Here is a 20563-nt window from a genome sequence, read left to right as displayed (position 1 = left end):
ATTAAGTTTTTTTTTTTAAACATCGTTGTAGTCCCTATGGTTCTCCCACCGCCATAGCACTGTGAACTATCATCCTATTCCCTTCTGTTCATTCATCCCGTTTCGCTCCCTACCTTTGCTGTATGCTTCAGTTCTATGGTTGGCTTGCTAGTTCTGACTTTTCCTTGACCTTTTGTTTGGTTTCTCTATCTTCTACACATAAGTGAGACCATCTGGTATTTATCTATTTCCTTCTGACTAATTTCAGCTAGCATAATCCCCTCCAGCTCCATTCATGTTGCTACAAATGGCATGAGTTTATCTTTTTTGATTGCTGAGTAATATTCCATTATATAAATATATCACAACTTTTTGATCCATTCATCTATTTTGGGGCAGCTGGGTTGTGTCCATATCTTTGCTATTGTAAATAGTGCTGCAGTAAACACAGGAGTGTGGATTTCCTTTTGTATTAGTGTTTTTTGTGTCCTTTGAATATCTTTTTATATGCTTGTTGCCAATTTTTGAATCAGCTTGTTTGTTTTATGTTGAGTTGCAGTTTTTTTTGTAAACATATATCCTGAATATTAACAACTTATTACATGTATGATTTGCAAATATTTCCCCTGTATTGTTCATTTTCTTTTCACTGTGATGATTGTTCTTTGAGTCATAGAATATCTTGGTGATTTTTTAAAAATTTAAAATTTTATATTACATGGCTCATAGCTTAAATTTCAGATTTTTAACTCTCTGGGTTAGTTTTTATTTTTTCAATATATGTATGTGCACATAGTACATACATCTTTATCCTTTTTTTCTACCCAGTAATACATTCTAGTCAGACAAAAATATCTGCATTTCATAAGTGTTAAGATTAATCGTATTCTCTCTTAGATGCCCTCTGTATTCTCTCTTTTATTTTTTCAAAGACATCTCTTTTATAATGCCATTTCTAGTCATCACCTATTTCCCTATTTCCCATTCCTCCATCAGGAATGGAGCCTTGATCCCAGTATGTCTGTCACAACATCTGAAATGTTTCAATTTGCCCATTTGTTTCCCTGTCTGTTTTGCTGGCAGGGGCTGGCAGCTCCTATGCGCAGAGTCTTTGTTATAGCTCTTTTTATCTTTAATCCAACTGTGGTTTCTGGTATGTGGTATGTAAACTAAATATTCAGTAGATGTTGAATGAATGTGTTTTTACTGAATGGATGAATAAACATATTAATGGTAACCCAATCTTATTGGATCTCCAGTTACTCTAGAATAGAGTATAATTCTCGTTGTCCGTGGTACTTCACAGGTAACTATTTCCAAAATGGTTTTTGGGAGAAAATAGCATTAATTTTCAAGCTCCTGTTTGGCAATCCTCAGTCTCGCCCTCTAACTTCCAGCCATTTTGTGGCATATCTTTGTTACCGGTTAGACTTTATTTTATTTTATTTTTATTTATTCATACAAGAGCTGGGGTACAGGCCAGAGGTGCGGGGGCGGGGTGAAAGAATTCACCAGAGACAGAGTGGGGAACAGAACAGGCAGACTGACCGAAGTACACTGCTGAGGGGAGCAGTGGGCAAGATAGGACAGGTCTGCTGCGCCATGTGGGTAGCTCCCTGGCCGGCCAGGAATCAAACTTGTGCTGCTGAGGCTGCGGCAAGCTCCATAGGTTGCGTCTTAACTCCGTGAGCCACCACAGAGGCCCACGGTTAGACTTCTTATTGTTGCTTACAGTACCATCTAGATACAACTTTTAAAACATATAACAACTCTACTCCAGGAAGGTTATTTCTTATTTGCAAATATTTTGAAAAAAATGTGAGGATGTCCCTCAGATGGAATTGCACATGTAATTCCAGGTAAGCTTGCTATGGGTGTTATTGGGGGTAAGCCAGAGAGCCTGGGAAATACTCCTTTGGTTGGCATTTAAGACCAAACAAAAACAAAAACTGGTATCTCTTCCCCTCTTCCATTAAGACTGTAGCTCTTGTTATGAATTGTGGTAATAAATGACTTCATTGAAGGCTTGTAAGTTTATGATGTCCCCTGGCAAGAAAATCTTGAAAATATTTTACTGTTATAGCAAATTTCACACTAAGCCATATTTCAAAAAGTCATTAGTAAAAGTTCTGGAAAAAGAACAGTCACCATCAAGTGATATGTTACCAAAAGATGAATTGCTACTATTTTAGATGATTTAGTTGTGCCAATTATATGGACTTTTTATGAGTTATGCACTACATGATTTCCAGTAAAACTTTGATTTTAAATGTAAACAGCATTTATTTAAACATTTAATTCACTCCTAATGTAAATACTAAGTTGTTCTGTGTTTTTGTAAGTTTTTTCTTTAAATGTTAGATGTCTATATATAGGCACATTCTGCATTGCATTCAATGAAATAATTTTCATCCCTCCTTTTGGTGACAGTGTTTCTGTTTCTTGAGTGATGTAAAAGTAATTAATTATAAAATGAGACACAGACTATAATAGAGTCTTCTCTAAGTGAAACATTTGAACTGCTTCTCCTGGTTCTTGCAAGAACTTAGAATTTACTTTGCTTACAAATATTGTCAATTGCAGATTGCAGTGGTTTACATAATTATATATAGGGGTATTCCAGAATTTGAGTTTTAAATAATTTTGGAATTTGTGTTGGAATATTGGTATCTCTGAAATAGTTATGTACAGCCCTTCCCAAAACACAGGGAACCATGTTTTAATGTCTTTATCTTGAAATAAACTGCAAACTCTCCAACATTTTGTTAGGTTACTATGATGTAGTGGCCCTATTTAGTGCCGCCTTGGTTCTGAATCTCCTTCTTCATTGATCTGTGATGGTAATGGACTACAGTAATAACCTCTCAATATAAAATAGTCTAAAACAAAAATGCTTTTATTTCTCTATACTTTGCCACTTTAAATCTGCTTTCCGTGTGGGGTATTTGGTCTTCAAAGCTTTTCACTTTTTGAAAATCTTCATGTATGCCTGACTTTCACTCACCAGGCTGACCTGGGTAGCATTTGCTCTTTTTTTATAGACATAATCATTGATGGTTGCAGGTAAATAAAAATTTGCGGTCTAATATGATGTATAAGGTAGACATTCAACAATTCATTCCAAAACCTTTTTGTGTGTCTTCCATACGCTAACTTTTATGGACTAGGGATCCAGAGAACGATAAATATACACATAGTCTTTGAGAAGTGTCCATTTTGCAGTTTGGGTAGGGCGTGGTGGGGAGGTAGATCAAAAATTAGTATGCATTGTGATAAATGTTGAGGTAGAGACTAAAGAGCTTGTCATGGAGTGCATAGAAGTGTCATTTAACCCCGAGTTTGAAATGTTGGGGAATGCTTCCAGGAATAGATCACATCTGAATTAAGTCTGGGAAGATGATTAGGAATTTGCCAGGTAAAGAGGAAGAGAAGCCTGAAAATAAGATGATATAAGAGGTAAGAGATAAGCCTTAGAATAAATGGTAACTGCCAATTATTGTACAGTTCTTTTGTGCTAAACTGTATTAGGAACATTAAACCACTTACCTTACAAAAACTTAAAGGACAAGAAGGTATTATTCTCAGCCTGCAAGTGAGGAAACAGAGCCACAACTTTACTGAGGTTATTATTGCAGGGCTAATGAGTGGCAGAACTAGATTTAAACCTCTGACTTTTCTGTGTTTCTTTTTTAATCTAGGGTTTTTCCTCCTAGGAAAGAACGGTTTCAAGGTGGAGGAAATAGTTAAATAATTATCCTGCTGTTGAAAGGTCACTTGTGCAGGATAAATTCTGAAAAATGTCCCCAGGGATTTATAGTGATTTATTTACTCATTCAAGAAATACTTACTGAGAGACTCTTAAGTGCCAAGAACTGTGCAAGGCATTGGGAATAAAGTGACAAATGCCAAAATGTTAGAGGTAGAAGCATGAAACAAAATAGACCCTGATGAAAACTATAGCATGAAGAAGCTTGGTTGCAAAAGAAAAGTGTTACAGCTGTTAGTGTGGGGAAAATCAGTGTGTCTATTTTTTTTTTTAATATGGGAATAACAAGATAAATTCAACTGGTAATGGATTGATTCATCAAGGATTCTAAAGAACATGGGGAAGTAGGGACCGGAATCAGTTAGATTGCACACATTTAATTAATCAGGTTGCAAGATGATTCTAACATGTATTTGTAGTGGGTAATGGAGACAAAGGAGACTTGACTAGACATGAAACTTTTTGTTTAATTGATGAGTGACCTTTATTTCTCAATTTTTCTGTCCATACCCTTGTCTACCATAGAATTTATTGTATATTTCTGATGCCATCTGCGTTATAATATCACTTTAATAAATACTCATAGAATTGATGAAACTGTGAATGACTCATTTTCCTGTTTGTACAATTTTTGAACAGCAGGCAATATTTTTAAAAATTTAAGGGTTAAATGGTAATATGTATCTGCCATGTGCAAATTTTGTTGTCTATTTTAAATTAAGTATGTAAGTGCTTGAAGGCGGTATGCCCAAATACCAAGGAGTAGAGGATTTTAAATATTTTGTACACTGAGAGGGCCTCAAAGTTTCATACAGCCTGAAGAGTTTATCATTTTAGAAATTTAAGGTAATATCAATTTAAAATGATAATCTACCTGAAAGTAGAAGGTATAAGATACCCTCATACTTTACTTCCTGTTGATTGTGATCTTTGTGTTAAAATCCAATTATGCAATTTGAAAAATTACATTTCCTGTGAGTGGTATGCAGTTTCCCGCAAGTACGTTATGTTACTCATTGATGTCATGGAATTTTCTTTTTTCAGAATCCTGTCCAAAGGATCCCTGACTCTCATGAGATAACTCTAAAGCATGGCACTAAAACAGTAAGTTTAAAACAATGATTCTTTTCTCTCAATAACAAAGCTCTCATGGAAAAGTGAACTAATCAGATATATTTGCATAAGGATAATTACATAATCAACTTATATCATTAAGAAAAACAGAAGGATTACTTTTCTATTCAGTCAAAATAGCCATTGCCTTTCATTTAAAATAGGAACACTTATTATTGTTATTGTTGGCTTTAAAACCTCTTTTTCCTTGATAGAGGAAAATTATAAGTGAAAGAAAGAAATGAAACTCAAATACAATTTTCTTTTTTATGGTGTGGGAAAATTTCTCATTACCCTTAGCTTTATTTCTATATCAGTAAGAGGCCTGAGTTCATTTTTCAGATGAATGTGAGAGAGGAATTAAACATAAAATAGTAACTGTATTGTTCTGATTATATTAATTATATTTCTAGATTATATTTTTTTTTACTTATTTTTTTTAAAGATTTATTTATTTATGCATATAAGAACTGGGGTACAGGCCAGAGGTGTGGGGGTGAGAGGATTCACCAGAGACAGAGTGGGGAACAAAACAGGCAAACTGACTGAAATACACTGCTGAGGGGAGCAGCGGGCAAGACAGGAGAGGTCTGCTGTGCCATGTGGGTAGCTCCCTGGCTGGGGATCGAACTCATGCTGCAGTGGCTGCGGGTACCTTCATAGGTTGCATCTTAACCCTTGTGCCACCAGGGAGGCCTGATTATATTTTTAAATATATATTTTTAAACATATTATCTAAAAATTAATATGTGATTTTTGAGATATAATATATCATTCATCTTATTATTGTAACCATTTAAAAGTGATAGTTCAATAAATGAAACCTGCTTATGAATAAAAGAATAAAATTAGAGCCTCCCCGGTGGCGCAGCGGTTGAGCTCTGGGTTGCGCAGCTGCCCGCAGCCTCTGCAACGCCGGTTTGATCCCCGGCTGCTCCCCGGCCACCGGAGGAGGGTCCCGCATGGCGTGCAGACCTCTCCTGCCACCAGCAGCTCCTCTCAGCAGTGTACTTCGGTCCTTCTGCCTGCTCTGCTCCCCGCTCTGGCTCTGGTGAATTCTCTCACCCTCCTGCGCTTCTGACTGTACCCAGTGCTTGTATAAATAAATAAATCTTTAAAAAAAAAGAAAAAAGAATAAAATTATCTCATTTTTCCTTTTTAATGAAGCTTTTTCTAGATATGTGATGGAAAATACATTCCATAATGAGGGGAAAACATTAATCAATAGCTCCAGAAATGATAGAATTAGTAATAAGGATGGTAAAACAGTGACATTCTTCTCACTGTTTTTTCCTTTTGAAAATATTGTTTGTGGGCCTCCCCTGGTGGTGCAGCAGTTGAGCACTGGGCTGAGAAGCTGCCTGCAGTCTCTGCAGCGCTGGTTCAATCCCCGGCCAACGGCGAGGTTCCCACATGGCGCGCAGACCTTTCCTGCCGCGTCCGCTGCTCCTCCACTGCTCAAGCTTCTAATTGTACTTCTGTTTTTGGGTAATCTTACCTTTGTCCTGTATCTATTTAAACTTCTTGTAAAATATATTTACATTGCTATCTGAAAAACATCAGGTATTATGGATGCTAGGCTGCATCTCACTGTTAAATCTCCTGATAAACATACGGAAATCATGCAAATTCTGCTTGAGATTAAAGAAGTGAATTGTCATGCCATTTGGATAATGGCACTCTCAGCATTTATGTAATAATTGTTACAGGACAACCCCAATGTAAAATGGGTTGTCAGGACATCCTTTTCCCCCAACATAATGACAAAAATTCATGTGATGTACAAAAATAAAATTTTCTGGGCAGTGAAAAAAAAAAACAAACTTCTTGTAAATATGTTCATGATTACGAAGTGACTCTTTTGTATGGTTCTCTCTTTTTTTTTCCCAACTAGTTATTGTAAAAGTATTTACACAATCACAGAACTATAGCGAATACTAAAAGGAACCTCCATACACACATGCACACACACACACACACACACACATGTATTTCTATAATTATCTCTATAAGACCAGTCTTATTTACAATGCATTTCTGGCACTGGCCTCCTCCCCATCTAGTCACCTTGTGGGCTTATTTAAAAGCAAATTCCAGACTTCAAATAATTTCATCTGTAAATATTTCAGTAAGACTCAACAGATAGGTTAGTCTGTCTCTCCCCGTTACTTTCTTTTTCTTTGTCGTAATAGAACATCTTTATTACATCTAATTTTTTTCGATAATTGTTAAATATAATCTAATATCCCATTATTGTTCAAATTTCTTCAGTTGTCCAATACATATTTTTGTAGGTAGATTGTTCAAGGCAGAATCCAAATGCTGTCTGATTTGCTCCACAGAATCTCCTTGTTTTGTTATGTCTTTTAATCTATATCCATTTCTCTGCCCCCTTTTTTCATTCTTGACACTGAAGAAATAAATCCATTTGATAAAGATACTTACAATGGTTAGTTGAATAGTTAAAAGTGAGTGTGATTATAGCGTCATAGCGTAGTTTGATTTTATTGCTTTTCGTGTTTACGACATGAAATAGGAAGAGTTGATCGATTCTATTATAGTCTTAAAATCCTGCCTTTTCACTTTCAATCTTCTGGGTCATTTTGATAGAACAGTGTGATGAGCCTGGAAAGTTGGCTTGACTAAATCACAAAGTATTGTTTGCAATGTTTATCTGTGGGGTCTCCCTGGTGGTGCAGGGATTAAAGTCTCAGTGCTATCAAGTTATTGCCTGACACTGCAGCATGAGTTCGATCCCTGGCCAGGGAGCTAAACTGCATGGCGCAGCAGACCTCTCCTGTCTCTCCCCCTGCTCCCCTCAGCAGTGTATTTCCGTCAGACTGCCTGTTCTGCTCCCCACTCTTTACCTGGTGAATCCTGTCAGCCCCCTACCCCCCAACCCCCGCACCTCTGGTCTATACCCCAGTTCTTGCAAGCATAAATAAACAAAAGTAAATCTTTTTTTTTTAATAGAGGCATGTTTTATTTATTTGTTTGTTTGTTTGTTTGTTTGTTTTGTTTATACATGCACTGGGTACAGTCAGAAGCGTGGGAGGGTGAGAGAATTCACCAGAGCCAGAGCGGGGAGCAGAGCAGGCAGAAGGACCGAAGTACACTGCTGAGGGGAGCAGCGGGCAGCAGGAGAGGTCTGCGCGCCATGTGGGACCCTCCTCCAGTGGCCGGGGAGCAGCCGGGGATTGAACCGGCGCTGCAGAGGCTGCGGGCAGCTTCGCAACCCAGTGCTCAACCGCTGCGCCACCGGGGAGGCCCACAAAAGTGAATCTTTAAAAAAAATGTTTGTTTGTGTCAGCATTTTCTCAATATTATGACTCAAGTTAACATCAATAGCTATTGGATACTAGACTTGTATAAAAGTGCTAGTGTTTTCTGATGCTCTGGTTTTAAATTTTGTAGTAGTCAGGACATTCTCATTATTCTTAATTAAGTTTTTGATAAGAACCTATAGTCAGCTATAATTTTGCACAGTGCCAGTTACAGAAACTTGTGCAGATTGACACTATGTTTTCCCACAGATCCTAAAAGTTTATCTCATTTCTTTTGGATTAGATTCTCAATCACAAAGCCAGGAAATACACTTTAATGACCTTTCCTCTTCTCTCTAGTTGCAAGGACTGCTACAATATATTATAAATCAACCACTACCTCCAGTTTTTATTTTTTAAGTAAAGGGGAGAGGAAAAATCAACAAACACAATGCATTTTGCAACAGGCAAATTGTGTTAGCGTTTGGATTAGAATTTCTATTTGAACTGAAGCACTAAGGAAACTTCTATTGCACCTTATTCCCTGTAAGGCAATTGCTTGCTGGTAATGACAAGCTGCACAGTAAAAATAGAGAAACACAGAGAAGCAGATTAACCACAGTATTAGCATTTATCACATACTCTCTTTCTGAAATACAATTCAGTGACATATTCCAGGAAAATTTTCACAAGTACTGATAAAAGGGTGGTAGTTTTATTACAATATTACAATTAACCTGGCAAGTGTAAGGAACTTTTTAGATAAAATGTTTTATCATTTTTTTAAAATATTATTTTCTAGCCCTTAACCAGGTCTTATTTTTTCTTTTCTTTTTTTAAAATTTATTTATGCATACAAGAACTGGGGTTCAGGCCACAGGTATGTGTGGGGAAGAGGATTCACCAGAGGCAGAGTGGGTAACAGAACAGGCGGAATGACTGAAGTACACTGCTGAGGGGAGCAGTGGGTGAGTCAGGTGATGCCTGCTGCGCCATGTGGGTTGCTTCCTGGCGGGCCAGGGGTCAAACACATGCTGCAGTGGCTGTGGATAACTTCATAGGTTATGTCTTAACCCCTTGAGCCACCAGGGAGGCCCTTATTTTGTCTTTTAAATAAGAAGAAAACAAGGAATGTTTTTGGTCACCTACACATGGTTTCCTTTATATTCTGCAAGATGACCCAATCTTTAAATGGGATCATAGTCTTGTTCTTTTAAACATTGTAGTACCCAGGAATGTTTGTCAGTGGAGGAATTTCTTCCCAAGGAGTGTATTTCCAACTTTTTTTTTTATATTCGGTATTCTTTGATTCTATATTCTATCTCTTCTTCCATTAATATAGTGACATAATGGTCATTTACTTTTCTGCTCAATGAAAGAATTCACACTTTAGGCAGAGCAAACATTTTTTAGGAGAAGGGTTGCTTCTTCCCAAGTTTCCCTTTGAATACATTCTTCCCAGCTATCATCAAATCAGTGACCCCCCCATAAAGTCAGAAATTATCTCTAAACAAGCCTTTTCTCTTCCCCAGGAGAACACAATGAGGATGATTGCAACTAGTTACTGCCACTTCTATTATGACTCCAGACCCACCCTCTACCCCAGTGGAGTTTACACTCTTGAGGGAGGACAAGTATAGAACACAAGCCACAAATAAATTTGGAATTTCAAATTGCTTCATAGGTAGATGAACATTGGTGGGGGTAGCCTGATGAGAAGAGACATCTCTAATTCTTTAATTGTAACAGGAGGGAAGAAGTATCAAGTAGGCATGGGTGCAAGTAAGCTTGTAGTGAGGTGGTAGCAGAAGCCACTTCTTAGACTTTTAAAGTTACTGTTTATTTTTGTTTGTTTTATGTTTTGAGACATTGTTCAGTCATAAAAAATGGCTTCTCATTTGTGTGCTTTTCTTAACACATTTAGAGTATCTCATTTAATGGTAAGTTATTAATCATATTTATATATCATGCTTTATATATTCTGAAATAAGTGTAGGTAGTCATTGAAATGAGTATTTTATCAGTAAACTATTATATTTAATTACATTTCAAGTCTGTTACAACTTATTTACAGTCACTTCCCTTATTTAATAAAACTTTGATCCTTTTACTGTCTTTCTCTCCCTCTCACACACACACACACACACACATTTTTAATCACATTAAAAATTTCAAATGCAGGGCCTCCCCTGGTGGTGCAGCGGTTGAGCGCTGGGTTGCAAAGCTGCCTGCAGCCTCTGCAGCACCAGTTTGATCCCTGGCCACCAGTGAGGGTCCCACATGGCGCAACAGACCTCTCCTTCTGTGCCCACTGCTCCCCTCAGCAGTGGATTTCGTCAGTCTGCCTGTTCTGTTCCCTGCTCTGGCTCTGGTAAATTCTCTCACCCTCCTGCGCTTCTGACTGTACCCCTAATGCTTGTATAAATAAATAAATCTTTAAAAAAAAAATTCCAAATGCATATCTTTCCTTCTGTGAGGGCAGTAGATCCATGGACTTCCTGCTCTGACACAATGTTAAATGTAGCCCAAAATCAGTGAGTTTCACATGGATTGTTCACATGTGAATTGGACAGGGAAAGCAAATACTTTGTGTAACCAATATAAGTGATTATAATGTGCTAGTCACTTATAAGTTCATTTTAAAAAATGGCTAAGTAAGATAGCTATCCTGAGTCATTTAGCCGTATGCACAAAATAATTTCCACTCTGCCCTACTTTGTTAAATAGGTTTCTTTTTTCTTTCTTTTTTTTTTTTTAAATAGAGGCATGTTTTTTTAATTTATTTATTTTGTTTGTTTGTTTTGTTTATACATGCACTGGGTACAGTCAGAGGCGGGGAGGGTGAGAGAATTCACCAGAGCCAGAGCGGGGAGCAGAGCAGGCAGAAGGACCGAAGTACACTGCTGAGGGGAGCAGCGAGCGGCAGGGGAGGTCTGCGCACCATGTGGGACCCTCCTCTGGTGGCCGGGGAGCAGCCGGGGATCGAACCGGCGCCGCAGAGGCCGTGGGCAGCTTTGCAACCCAGCACTCAACCGCTGAGCCACCGGGGAGGCCCTAAATAGGTTTCTTAAAGTTCCCATTGCAGTTATGCATTTTGGTAATTTTAATTGTTGTCTTCATTTACTGTTAAACTATCTTAAAAGTTTTCCTCAAAATTATTTATTGGAAAAATGGAATTATTTGCATGTTTTCTACTTAATACTAAAGGCAACTTAGTTGATCATATGGTCCAATGATAATCATTTGAGTACATGGTGAGTTGGGGCAAAGTTGGCAATTAGATTAAATTAAAATTTTCCCCTTTATTTCAGAGGAAATAATACCCATAAGAACATAGTCAAATAATGCAGAAGGTACTATCTATTTGCACTTTTTAGAAGTTACAATAGTTGATAATCTAAATAGAAAGGAAATGGGGGTTATAGTAATAGACATGAGCAATTTTTCTCCAATTCATTTTTTTTTTAAATTAGGTTTCTGCTCTGGGTCTGGACCCCTCAGGTGCCCGATTGGTAACTGGAGGATATGATTATGATGTTAAATTTTGGGATTTTGCTGGAATGGATGCTTCTTTTAAGGCATTTCGATCCCTTCAGCCTTGTGAATGGTATGTATTGTGTAACTTAATACAATATCTTCGTATTGGAAGACTGAGTGCGGCTGTCTCTTGAAATGCATTTATAATGATTTGTACCAAAATGTAATAAGTTCCTATGCCTGTGTTCTGCCTTCATTATTCAAATGAAAGTAAAATGTACCTTAACTACCTTGCCTAGTTTATTTTAAAACACTCCAGTAAATATTGAATAATGGTAAGCATTTGCCTATCACATATGTTAAGCAAATATCCAGGTGTTACTCAGTGCTGCAGTAAGCAGGTAGAGTCTGCTGATAATTACAAAGGGCTTTATATGTTGCTAGTTACAAGCCACCCTCTTATTTTAACATTTGACCATATTTGATCTTTTAACATATTGGGTATAAAATATGAATTTTTATTGGTAAAACTGGTGTGTTGATAATTTGCATAGCACATGTTAGAAATAGGCTCCCATGGATGAAATTTAAAGATATTCAAGATATGTGGATTAGCTGAAATTATTTATTTATTTATTTATTTATTTATTAAAAATATTTGTTTATTTATTTATACAAGCACTGGGCACAGTCAGAAGCGTGGGAGGGTGAGAGAATTCACCAGAGCCAGAGCAGGGAACAGAACAGGCAGACTGACGAAGTACACTGCTGAGGGGAGCAGCGGGCGCTGCAGGAGAAGTCTGTCGCAACACATGGGACCCTTGCTGGCAGCCGGGAATCGAACCGGCACTGCAGAGGCTGTGGGCAGCTTCGCAGCCCAGTGCTCAACCACTGTGCCACCAGGGGAGGCCCTAGCTGAAATTATTTAGACTCAATTTTCTCCTTTTGCAGAAACCGGGTATAAGAACTTTGCTTTTATTTATCAATTTATTTTTTGGTTAAAAAATACCCCAAAATGTCTTTATTTGATTCTTCACAAGGCTCAACAAGAGACTTAATTAAAACAATGGAAATAAAACAAAAATGACACCAAACCTTAGGATACAGAGTCTTGCGCAGAAACCAAGAAAAAGAGAGACCATTTAACAAACAAAAAAGTAGAGACAATGAATGCAAAAGTAGAGGCTGGACAGTCCAGGTCAGGGTTCTTGGCGCAAGACTTGCTTTGAGAAGATTTCTTGTATGCACTTCTTAAAGGCTGTGAGGTTTTTCCAGAGCTTGGCAGCTTATGTGTTCAGAGGGTTCTCCATGTTGGCTCTCTTAGCATGCTCTGAGGGGGAGCAGGATCGTCCTAATGTCATACAGGGTGATTCACTTGTTCCTTAGTATATCAGGGAGATATTACCCTTGATGTCCACTTTGGGGTGGTAGTAGGATTTGGGGAGCTTCACTGTGGACATGTTTTAAGAGTAGTCACTGGGGAACTCCAGGGAGAACTTATACTTCACCTCATCACATACTGGTACCAGGTGCTCCATGGATAATTCAGCCCATTTGAAAAGGTTGTCTGGTACAGGGAAGGCAGAAACTCTTTTCTTGCCAGATCTCAGGAGGGTCATCAGCTCCTGCGATAGCCTCTTGTCCACTGGTCCCCAAGCAGTGCCCTCACTGGGTTTGGCTTCTTGATAGGTAGTGTCCACACTGGTGGGTCATGGTTTTAGAAGACCATCCAGGTGATACTTGCAGAGGATGGGAAACTGGAGCATTTGACTGGCTTTGCTTTTATCCTGAACTCTTAGAGATTTTTTTTGCTAAACCTAATATCCATGTGTGAACTCTGGATTCTGTCAACAATGTGCAGAAAGTTTCTATTCTTGGACTGTGGGTTTTTGCTTCCAGTGAACCTTTTAGCAAAGTGCTGGTTGGAACATCCAAAAAACTAGAGAGCTGGGATTTTTCTTAAGTGCGGAAGAACAGTTCATGTGAATCGTTTTTGCTTACTTGAAAATAAATGCTTAGATAGTAAATGTTTGTATGTGGATAAGAATTGGATCTGAGACCTTAAATTTCTCTGGCAGCTTTCTCTAGAGTAATGCTGGTCCCTTTACTACAAATCATACTGATTTGTAAATTTTGAAGTCATAACTCTTTAGTTATCTTAAGTAAAGTTTTCAGAATTTGGTAAATGAACATGGCAGATCTTTGATCAATTGGACAGGAAAAAGCTTTTAAAAAACTCAATGTCTCCAATGATGACTGTATTTAAAATAGCATTCATGATTTAAAATAGTAATATATTACTATTAGAATGACGACATTTTGAAAATGTACTTAAAATATGTGGCACTACTTCTTTCCCCACATGACTGTCTCTCGATTCGTGTAGAAATTATTCTCTCCTACCTTTGCAACTATAATCTGACTGTTCAGGACTATTCAGTGCTCTCTTAATGATCATCTTTGAGTAGAATACATATCTCATGAGTCTCTAGCCAGTGCTCTGGTACTGAACTGTGGCATTAACTCTATTCTCTCAATTGAAAATGCAAAAAATCCAAAGAATAAGCACAGAGTATTTTTCATACATAATTAAATTGTTGCAACCTAATATATAATAGTGAGCTAGTCAAGGATAGATGGGAAGAAACAGAATTCTTGACAATCCATATAAAATTAATATAAACTCTAATACTGCAAACATTATGTGCATGTTGTTATTTTAAGTCATGAGAACTATTTAACTTTGCCATCATTTGCTCCTGATCTCCAAATAATGTCTGTACATTTTATGATATTGGTTTTTTTGGACTCAATGTGTATTTTATATCTATTTATGTATCTATCTATAAATCACATTTTCTGTGGAAAATTTTAAACAAAGAAAAAAGTAGAAGGGTTAGATAATAGCCATCTGCTATTTACCTAAATTTAACAGTTATAAACATTTTTCTCTGTTTGCTTCATCTCATTTTTGTAATTTTTGAAGAATTCAGAAGACAAATAACTTTCACTTTGGAATACCTCAGTATATATTTTTGTAACATACAGATATTTTCTGATATATGCACGCAGCGAGTACCTCTCAGCCCTTAAAAAGATGAAATATTGCCACCCATATGTGACAACATGATTGGATCTTGGAGGTATTATTCTAAGTAAAGTAAGTCAGAAGGAAAAAGATAAATATCATATTATTTCACTCATTTGTGGAATATAAAGGGAAAAAAAGCGGTGAACACACAAAACCAAAAAGAAACCCCTCGACTCTGACAGCAGAGTAGTGGTTGCCAGAGGGGATGGAGTGGGAGAGGATGAGTAGAGGGATTGACTGACTGTTGACGGAGAGTGACTGGCTGTTTGGTGGTGATCATGGTGTGACACACACAGTTGTGGAGGTGAGAAAATGTACTCCTGGACCCTCTACAGTGTGGTAAACTAAAGTTAACAGGGTAATAACAAGAAAAAATATACAGTTAGTTGGATTTATGTTTGATGAAATAAAGTAAAATTTAGTAAAAAAAAGAATATAGGCATTTCCAGTAAATGTAGTTCCATTATTACTTGAAACAAAATTCTTTTTTTTTTTTTTTAAAGATTTATTTATTTATTTATACAAGCACTGGGTACAGCCAGAAGCGCGGGAGGGTGAGAGAATTCACCAGAGCCAGAGTGGGGAGCAGAGCAGGCAGAAGGACCGAAGTACACTGCTGAGGGGAGCAGCGGGCGGCAGGAGAGGTCTGCGTGCCATGTGGGACCCTCCTCTGGTGGCCGGGGAGCAGCTGGGGATCGAACCGGTGCTGCGGAGGCTGCAGACAGCTTCGCAACCCAGCGCTCAACCGCTGCACCACCAGGGAGGCCCTTGAAACAAAATTCTTTATGATCCCTTAATATTTCTTATGATTCCAAATGATTCCTTATTTAAATTTACCCATTTACCTTCAGAATGTGTCTTAATGTTAGACTTGGATCCAATCAAGTATATACGTCGTGTTTATTTTGCACCTTTTACTTATCTATTAACGTAGGACAGCGTCATCTCCTTACCATTTTCTTTCCCATTTTCATGTCCTTTTTCTCAACCTTTCTTACCATTTTCATGACCTCTATATAATTCTTTCTCCCTAATTTTCTAATTGCTTCCTTATGGTATTAATCTTTATTTCCATTGTTTCCTGTAAATGATCGAAGTTTTATCATAATTCATAATTGTATCATATCAAGTGACACATATTACCTAGTTGTTGCCATGATTACTAAGTAGCAATTAAATTTACTCCCTGGATTAACATGAGGAGAGCCAATTCCTCCATTGTAAATTAATGATATATACTCGTGGTAGGCAAGAACTTTGCATAGGCAAGAACTTTGCAGGGAGGTTCTTTGGTACTATGTAATATCCACATTCTCCTCATCCCTTCATTTAAGTTTAGTATCCATTGATTACTCACAGCTGAATCAGTTCTCTTTGAGGAATGCTTATTGGCAAGTTTTAATTCTATTATTGCATTTACTTTTATTTTCTGCCATTCTTCTAAAAAACAAACTTTCCCCCATTAACCAGTGTGGTTTTTTTTTTTTTTTTTTTTTTGGTAACTTTGAAATACAGTTCCTACTCGGGGGAGAGTAGGATAAATGTTTAGTTACTTTCCTTTAATTTTCCATTTTCAGCTTACGGGTTGTAATAAATGAGTTGTTGCTGTTGTTTATGGTGATAGTTTTGCTGTTTTACTTTTCTTTTTTGAGTATTAGTATTTGCGATTTTAAAATTTTCATGTGTTTCAGTGAATTGCAGTCATTATTCTTTTTGATGTTTAAATTGTCTCATATTTGACCAGTGGGAGTCCCTGACTGCTATGCAGAATTGACATGACCTCATTAGTCTTTAAAAACTTACTTGTTTTCTGACACAACATTCCTTTCTAAGTCCAGGAATCAGGATTTCCCCATGGAGACCTTTTTAAAAAATAAATTTATGTAGTGGTTATAGTATTTAGAGTCCAAATCCAGATACTACACATGCTCATTGCTATTGGGGTATCAGTGCTTCTTAATCTTTTCAGTGGAATGAGGACAAAAGTATAGATATATATGTGTGTATGTTTAAATGACAAGAGCATACTGATTCTTCCAATTCAAAATTTTTCTAAACTCTAAATTTTAGAATATATTATTTTTAATTTACAGAAAAGCTGCAAAGATAGTATAGAGTTCAGGAGTACTTCTAACTCAGTTGACCTCGTTGTTAAAGTTTTACATGACCATGGTACAATTATAACAATTAAACTAATGTTGGTGCATTATTATGAACTGAACTATGAACTTTACTTAGATATCACTGGAGTTTTCAATAATATCCCTTCTGAGATACCACATTACATTTAATCTTCATGTCTGTTTAGTTTTCTCTGCTTTATGATAATATCTCAGTCTTGTTTTTATGAACTTGATAGTTTTGAAAGGGTACTGGTCAGTTATTTTGCACAATGCCTCTTGAATTGTGGTTTGTTTTTGTTTTTGTTTTGTTTTTGTTTTTATGTTTTTCTTCATGGTGAAACTGGTGCTCTGTGCTTTGGGGACAGATATCATGGAGGTGAAGTGCCCTATTTAGTGCATGTCAGGGGTACATACTGTCATGTAACTCCAAAGTAGTTACTTTTTGTTCCGTTTCTATATGCTGTTCTCTGGAAGCAAGTCTGTAAAGGATTTCTCTCTGGAGTGAGTGGAAAGATTAAGCTGCACTTCCTGGAGGCGATAGTATTTACATGAAATACTTGGAGTTCTTCTGTAATAAGGAAAAACTGTCTCTTCTCACCCATTTATCTATCTGATCATTTATATCTACCAGTATCATCTACTATTCATTTTATACTGTGGTATAATATTTTGCTATTTATTTTGTTGCTCAGATTGTTAATTTCTTTGACGTGCCTTTTTTTTTTTTCTCCCCAAAGTGTTTTCTTTCTTTTTGACACTGTAGAATGTGTAGGATGCTCCAGGTTCTTTTTGTGTTTTCCCTGCCCTAGTCTTAAAATTAGTCATATTTCCTAGAAGAACAATGCTGTGAGCAAACAGATCCACGTTCTCTGTGTGTATTGTTCCTATGGTATCACTGCTTCTGTCCCTTGTTTCTGTATTTGTTTGCATCGATATAAGCTAAACGTGAGTTTATGCTGGTGTCTCTGACTCCAGGCCAGTGAGTGTTGGTTCATTCTAGTTTTTCCTCGTCTTCCTTCTTGGGAAACTTCACCTTCTAATAGTGAGGAACCTGGCTCTACCACCCATCCATTTACATATATGTGGAATTCCAGTATGCATGTAAAACAGTTTCAGAATTGTTCTCATTTAAATTTTACTTTGCAGAATGTTTACTTAAAGTCTTTGATTTTTATACTCAAATTCAAAGATAGAACATATTTTTTCAGAAAAGACTTGCTGATCATTTACCAAAGGTTGGCAAGACTTTTTTTTTTGTAAAGATAGTAAGCATTTAAGTCTTACAGACCACAAATGATCTAAAAATGTGCGTGCATGTGTGAGTCTGTTATAGATTATTAAAATAAATTTATATTACATTTTAAAGAGAAAAAAGTATAATGCAAGTATTTACAATTTTTGAATTCACATTAATTTTACTTTGTTAGTTCATTATTCCATTTTTGACTCTAACATCCAAAGTATAAATGATCAATCCTTGTTTTTTGCCAGTCACAAATTTGGTAAATGTGCAATAAGTTCTAATTGCATTAGTACCTGTTGATATGGCAGTCAAATATTGGTATGCTATTTGAAGCCTGTCTCATTTATCTGTTAAACAACCTATTAGGTTAAGTTGTTCAACCATATGAGAATTCATACAGATCTATTACTCAGGAAAATTCTTTTTTTTTTTTTTAAAGATTTATTTATTTAGCCATACAAGACTGGGGTATAGGCGGACGTGCGGGAGGGTGAGAAGATTCACCAGAGACAGAGCAGGGAACAGAACAGGCAGACTGAAGAAATACACTGCTGAGGGGAGTAGCAGGCGAGACAGGAGAGGTCTGCCACGCCATGTGGGACCCTCGCCGGCTGGCTGGGATCTTGCTGCAGAGACTGCGGACAGCTTCACAGTGCTGCGCTCAACCACCTGTGCCACCAGGGGAGGCCCTACTCAGGAAAATTCTTCCATAACTTTTTTTGTTACTTATATACATTATTCCTGTACTGTCTGCCAAGAAAATTTGAGGGATCTTGTCTTGAAAATATAAAAAGCACAGTATTGCTGTTTTCAGACCATCTCCTCACCTCTAACAGCAGATGTCAGAATTTGGTTGATATCCAGCAACATCATGGTTAGTGGGTGTCAAAGGGGCATTCATACACAAAGGCCCCCAAAGCTCTTAGGAAGGGAGACAGAAGTCCTAGTCTAGGAGTGAGACTGAGGTAGGGCTCTGGATTTCAGGCACCTGTGATGAATTTTTCTCAAAAGGAATCTTTGGTGCAATAATATTCTTGCTTTTGTTATTGTTCCAGTTTTACTTTCAAAAAGACTCATTAAAGTTGCTATTTTTCTTGGATTATCAGTATAAAATAATATAAAAAAATGCTTTCCTTTGTTGTTGTTACACTTCTTTTTGATGCATCTACCACTTTGGGCACTTTTTAATCTGTTAATTGCATGTGAACTTAGGCCCTGCATCAGTATTAGATTTGTGGATCTCTACTAAAAATCATCTTTTGTCTCATTTAATGTAAAACAAGTACAGCATTTTCTCTAGTCCAGTCTGCCAGTCACCTGTAATTTTTTTGTTTCTTCACAGATTTTCAATAATTTTATGTTGTAGATTCAAGAGACAGTATCCTTTGGATCTTTGAGCATCTTCATTTTAATCTCTTTTCTTGCTGTGTGTATTCTGAGATTTTTCCATACAGTTATCAACAAATATTTGTACCTATTAAAGAGCAGTATATACTATGTTCCATAAATGTGCCAGATGGTATTATTACATAATTCCCTCCCTCCCCTCCCCACTTCATATCATTGCTTTGAGCTTTTTTGCTATCACTTATTATTGTGTTCTTCCTAAGTGCTACATAACATATCAGGTATAACTTACCATATAGTTTAGTGGTTTTGAAATTTAATAAACATCAGAAGCATCTGAAGGGCTTGGTAAAATGTTAAAAGTTTAGATTTCATAACTTTTTAGATTTTGGGTAACCTGAGAACTTGCATTTCTGACAACTTGGTATACATGGTTTGAGGACAGATTTTGACAACCATTGCACTGATTAGCTATTCTCTCATTGATATACTTTAGGGTTATGTAGTAGCCACTTTTTCATTACTACAAATAAATGATGAAGTGATTATCTTTATACATCTGTGGGTCTGTGTGTAAGTTGAGTAAGAACAGAAAGCAAGAAGTGAAATGCCTTTTGTGCACATATGAAGTTTTTGAAAGTATGTTGCCAGTGTTAGACTTTGGAAGAATGGTAGGGTTGTTCATTGATCAGGAGGTACATATGTTATTTTTGTAGTGATTTTTTAACTGAAAAACTAGCAGCAAAGTTTGTACTTCATGCAATTACTCACTTAATATACCGTAGTAACTGAAATTTGAACCATGTTGTTGGGGCCTGGTATTATTTATCTAAACCATGGTAACTGAAATTCATGCATATCACAACCATGCAAAGCAAGGATTGTCTGTATCTGACATGAAAAAATAAAAAGAAATTCAATGGGACATGCAGACTGAGACAGATTCTTTATTGTGAAAAATGAATTATATCCCACTTCCCTGATCTTCTGTGCCAACAGATCATGATTAGTTTGGAGACTTATTAGTTGAGTGCTTTGCTTTAATTTTGGGATAATTTAGTCAACCAAGTGTTGTTTGGTTAGATGCAGCACAACTTCATGCACAAAAGCATTCATTTAAATGATTGTGTCTTCCATGGAATATTACTCAGCATTCAAAAA

General features: G+C 36.9%; 1 protein-coding gene and 1 pseudogene across 2 annotated transcripts in view; one reads left to right on the top strand and one right to left on the bottom strand.

Annotated features, from left to right (window-relative positions):
* WDR70 (WD repeat domain 70) overlaps positions 1 to 20563 on the top strand; it is a 194527-nt gene that overhangs the window by 26686 nt on the left and 147278 nt on the right. For both annotated transcript variants that reach the window (XM_037530393.2, XM_054688324.1), the window contains 2 exons: positions 4790 to 4849; positions 11595 to 11728. In XM_037530393.2, coding sequence (XP_037386290.1) covers positions 4790 to 4849; positions 11595 to 11728 — 194 coding nt within the window. The remainder of the gene's footprint in view (positions 1 to 4789; positions 4850 to 11594; positions 11729 to 20563) is intronic.
* On the bottom strand, positions 9267 to 9803 carry LOC119261268 (nucleotide triphosphate diphosphatase NUDT15-like; annotated as a pseudogene).

This window comes from Talpa occidentalis, unplaced genomic scaffold (assembly GCF_014898055.3).
Source record: "Talpa occidentalis isolate TD23 unplaced genomic scaffold, MPIMG_talOcc4v2.1 talOcc4.6, whole genome shotgun sequence".
Taxonomy (NCBI): domain Eukaryota; kingdom Metazoa; phylum Chordata; class Mammalia; order Eulipotyphla; family Talpidae; genus Talpa; species Talpa occidentalis.
Note: the sequence above shows the minus strand (reverse complement) of the source record. Positions and strands in the feature narration are given on the sequence as shown.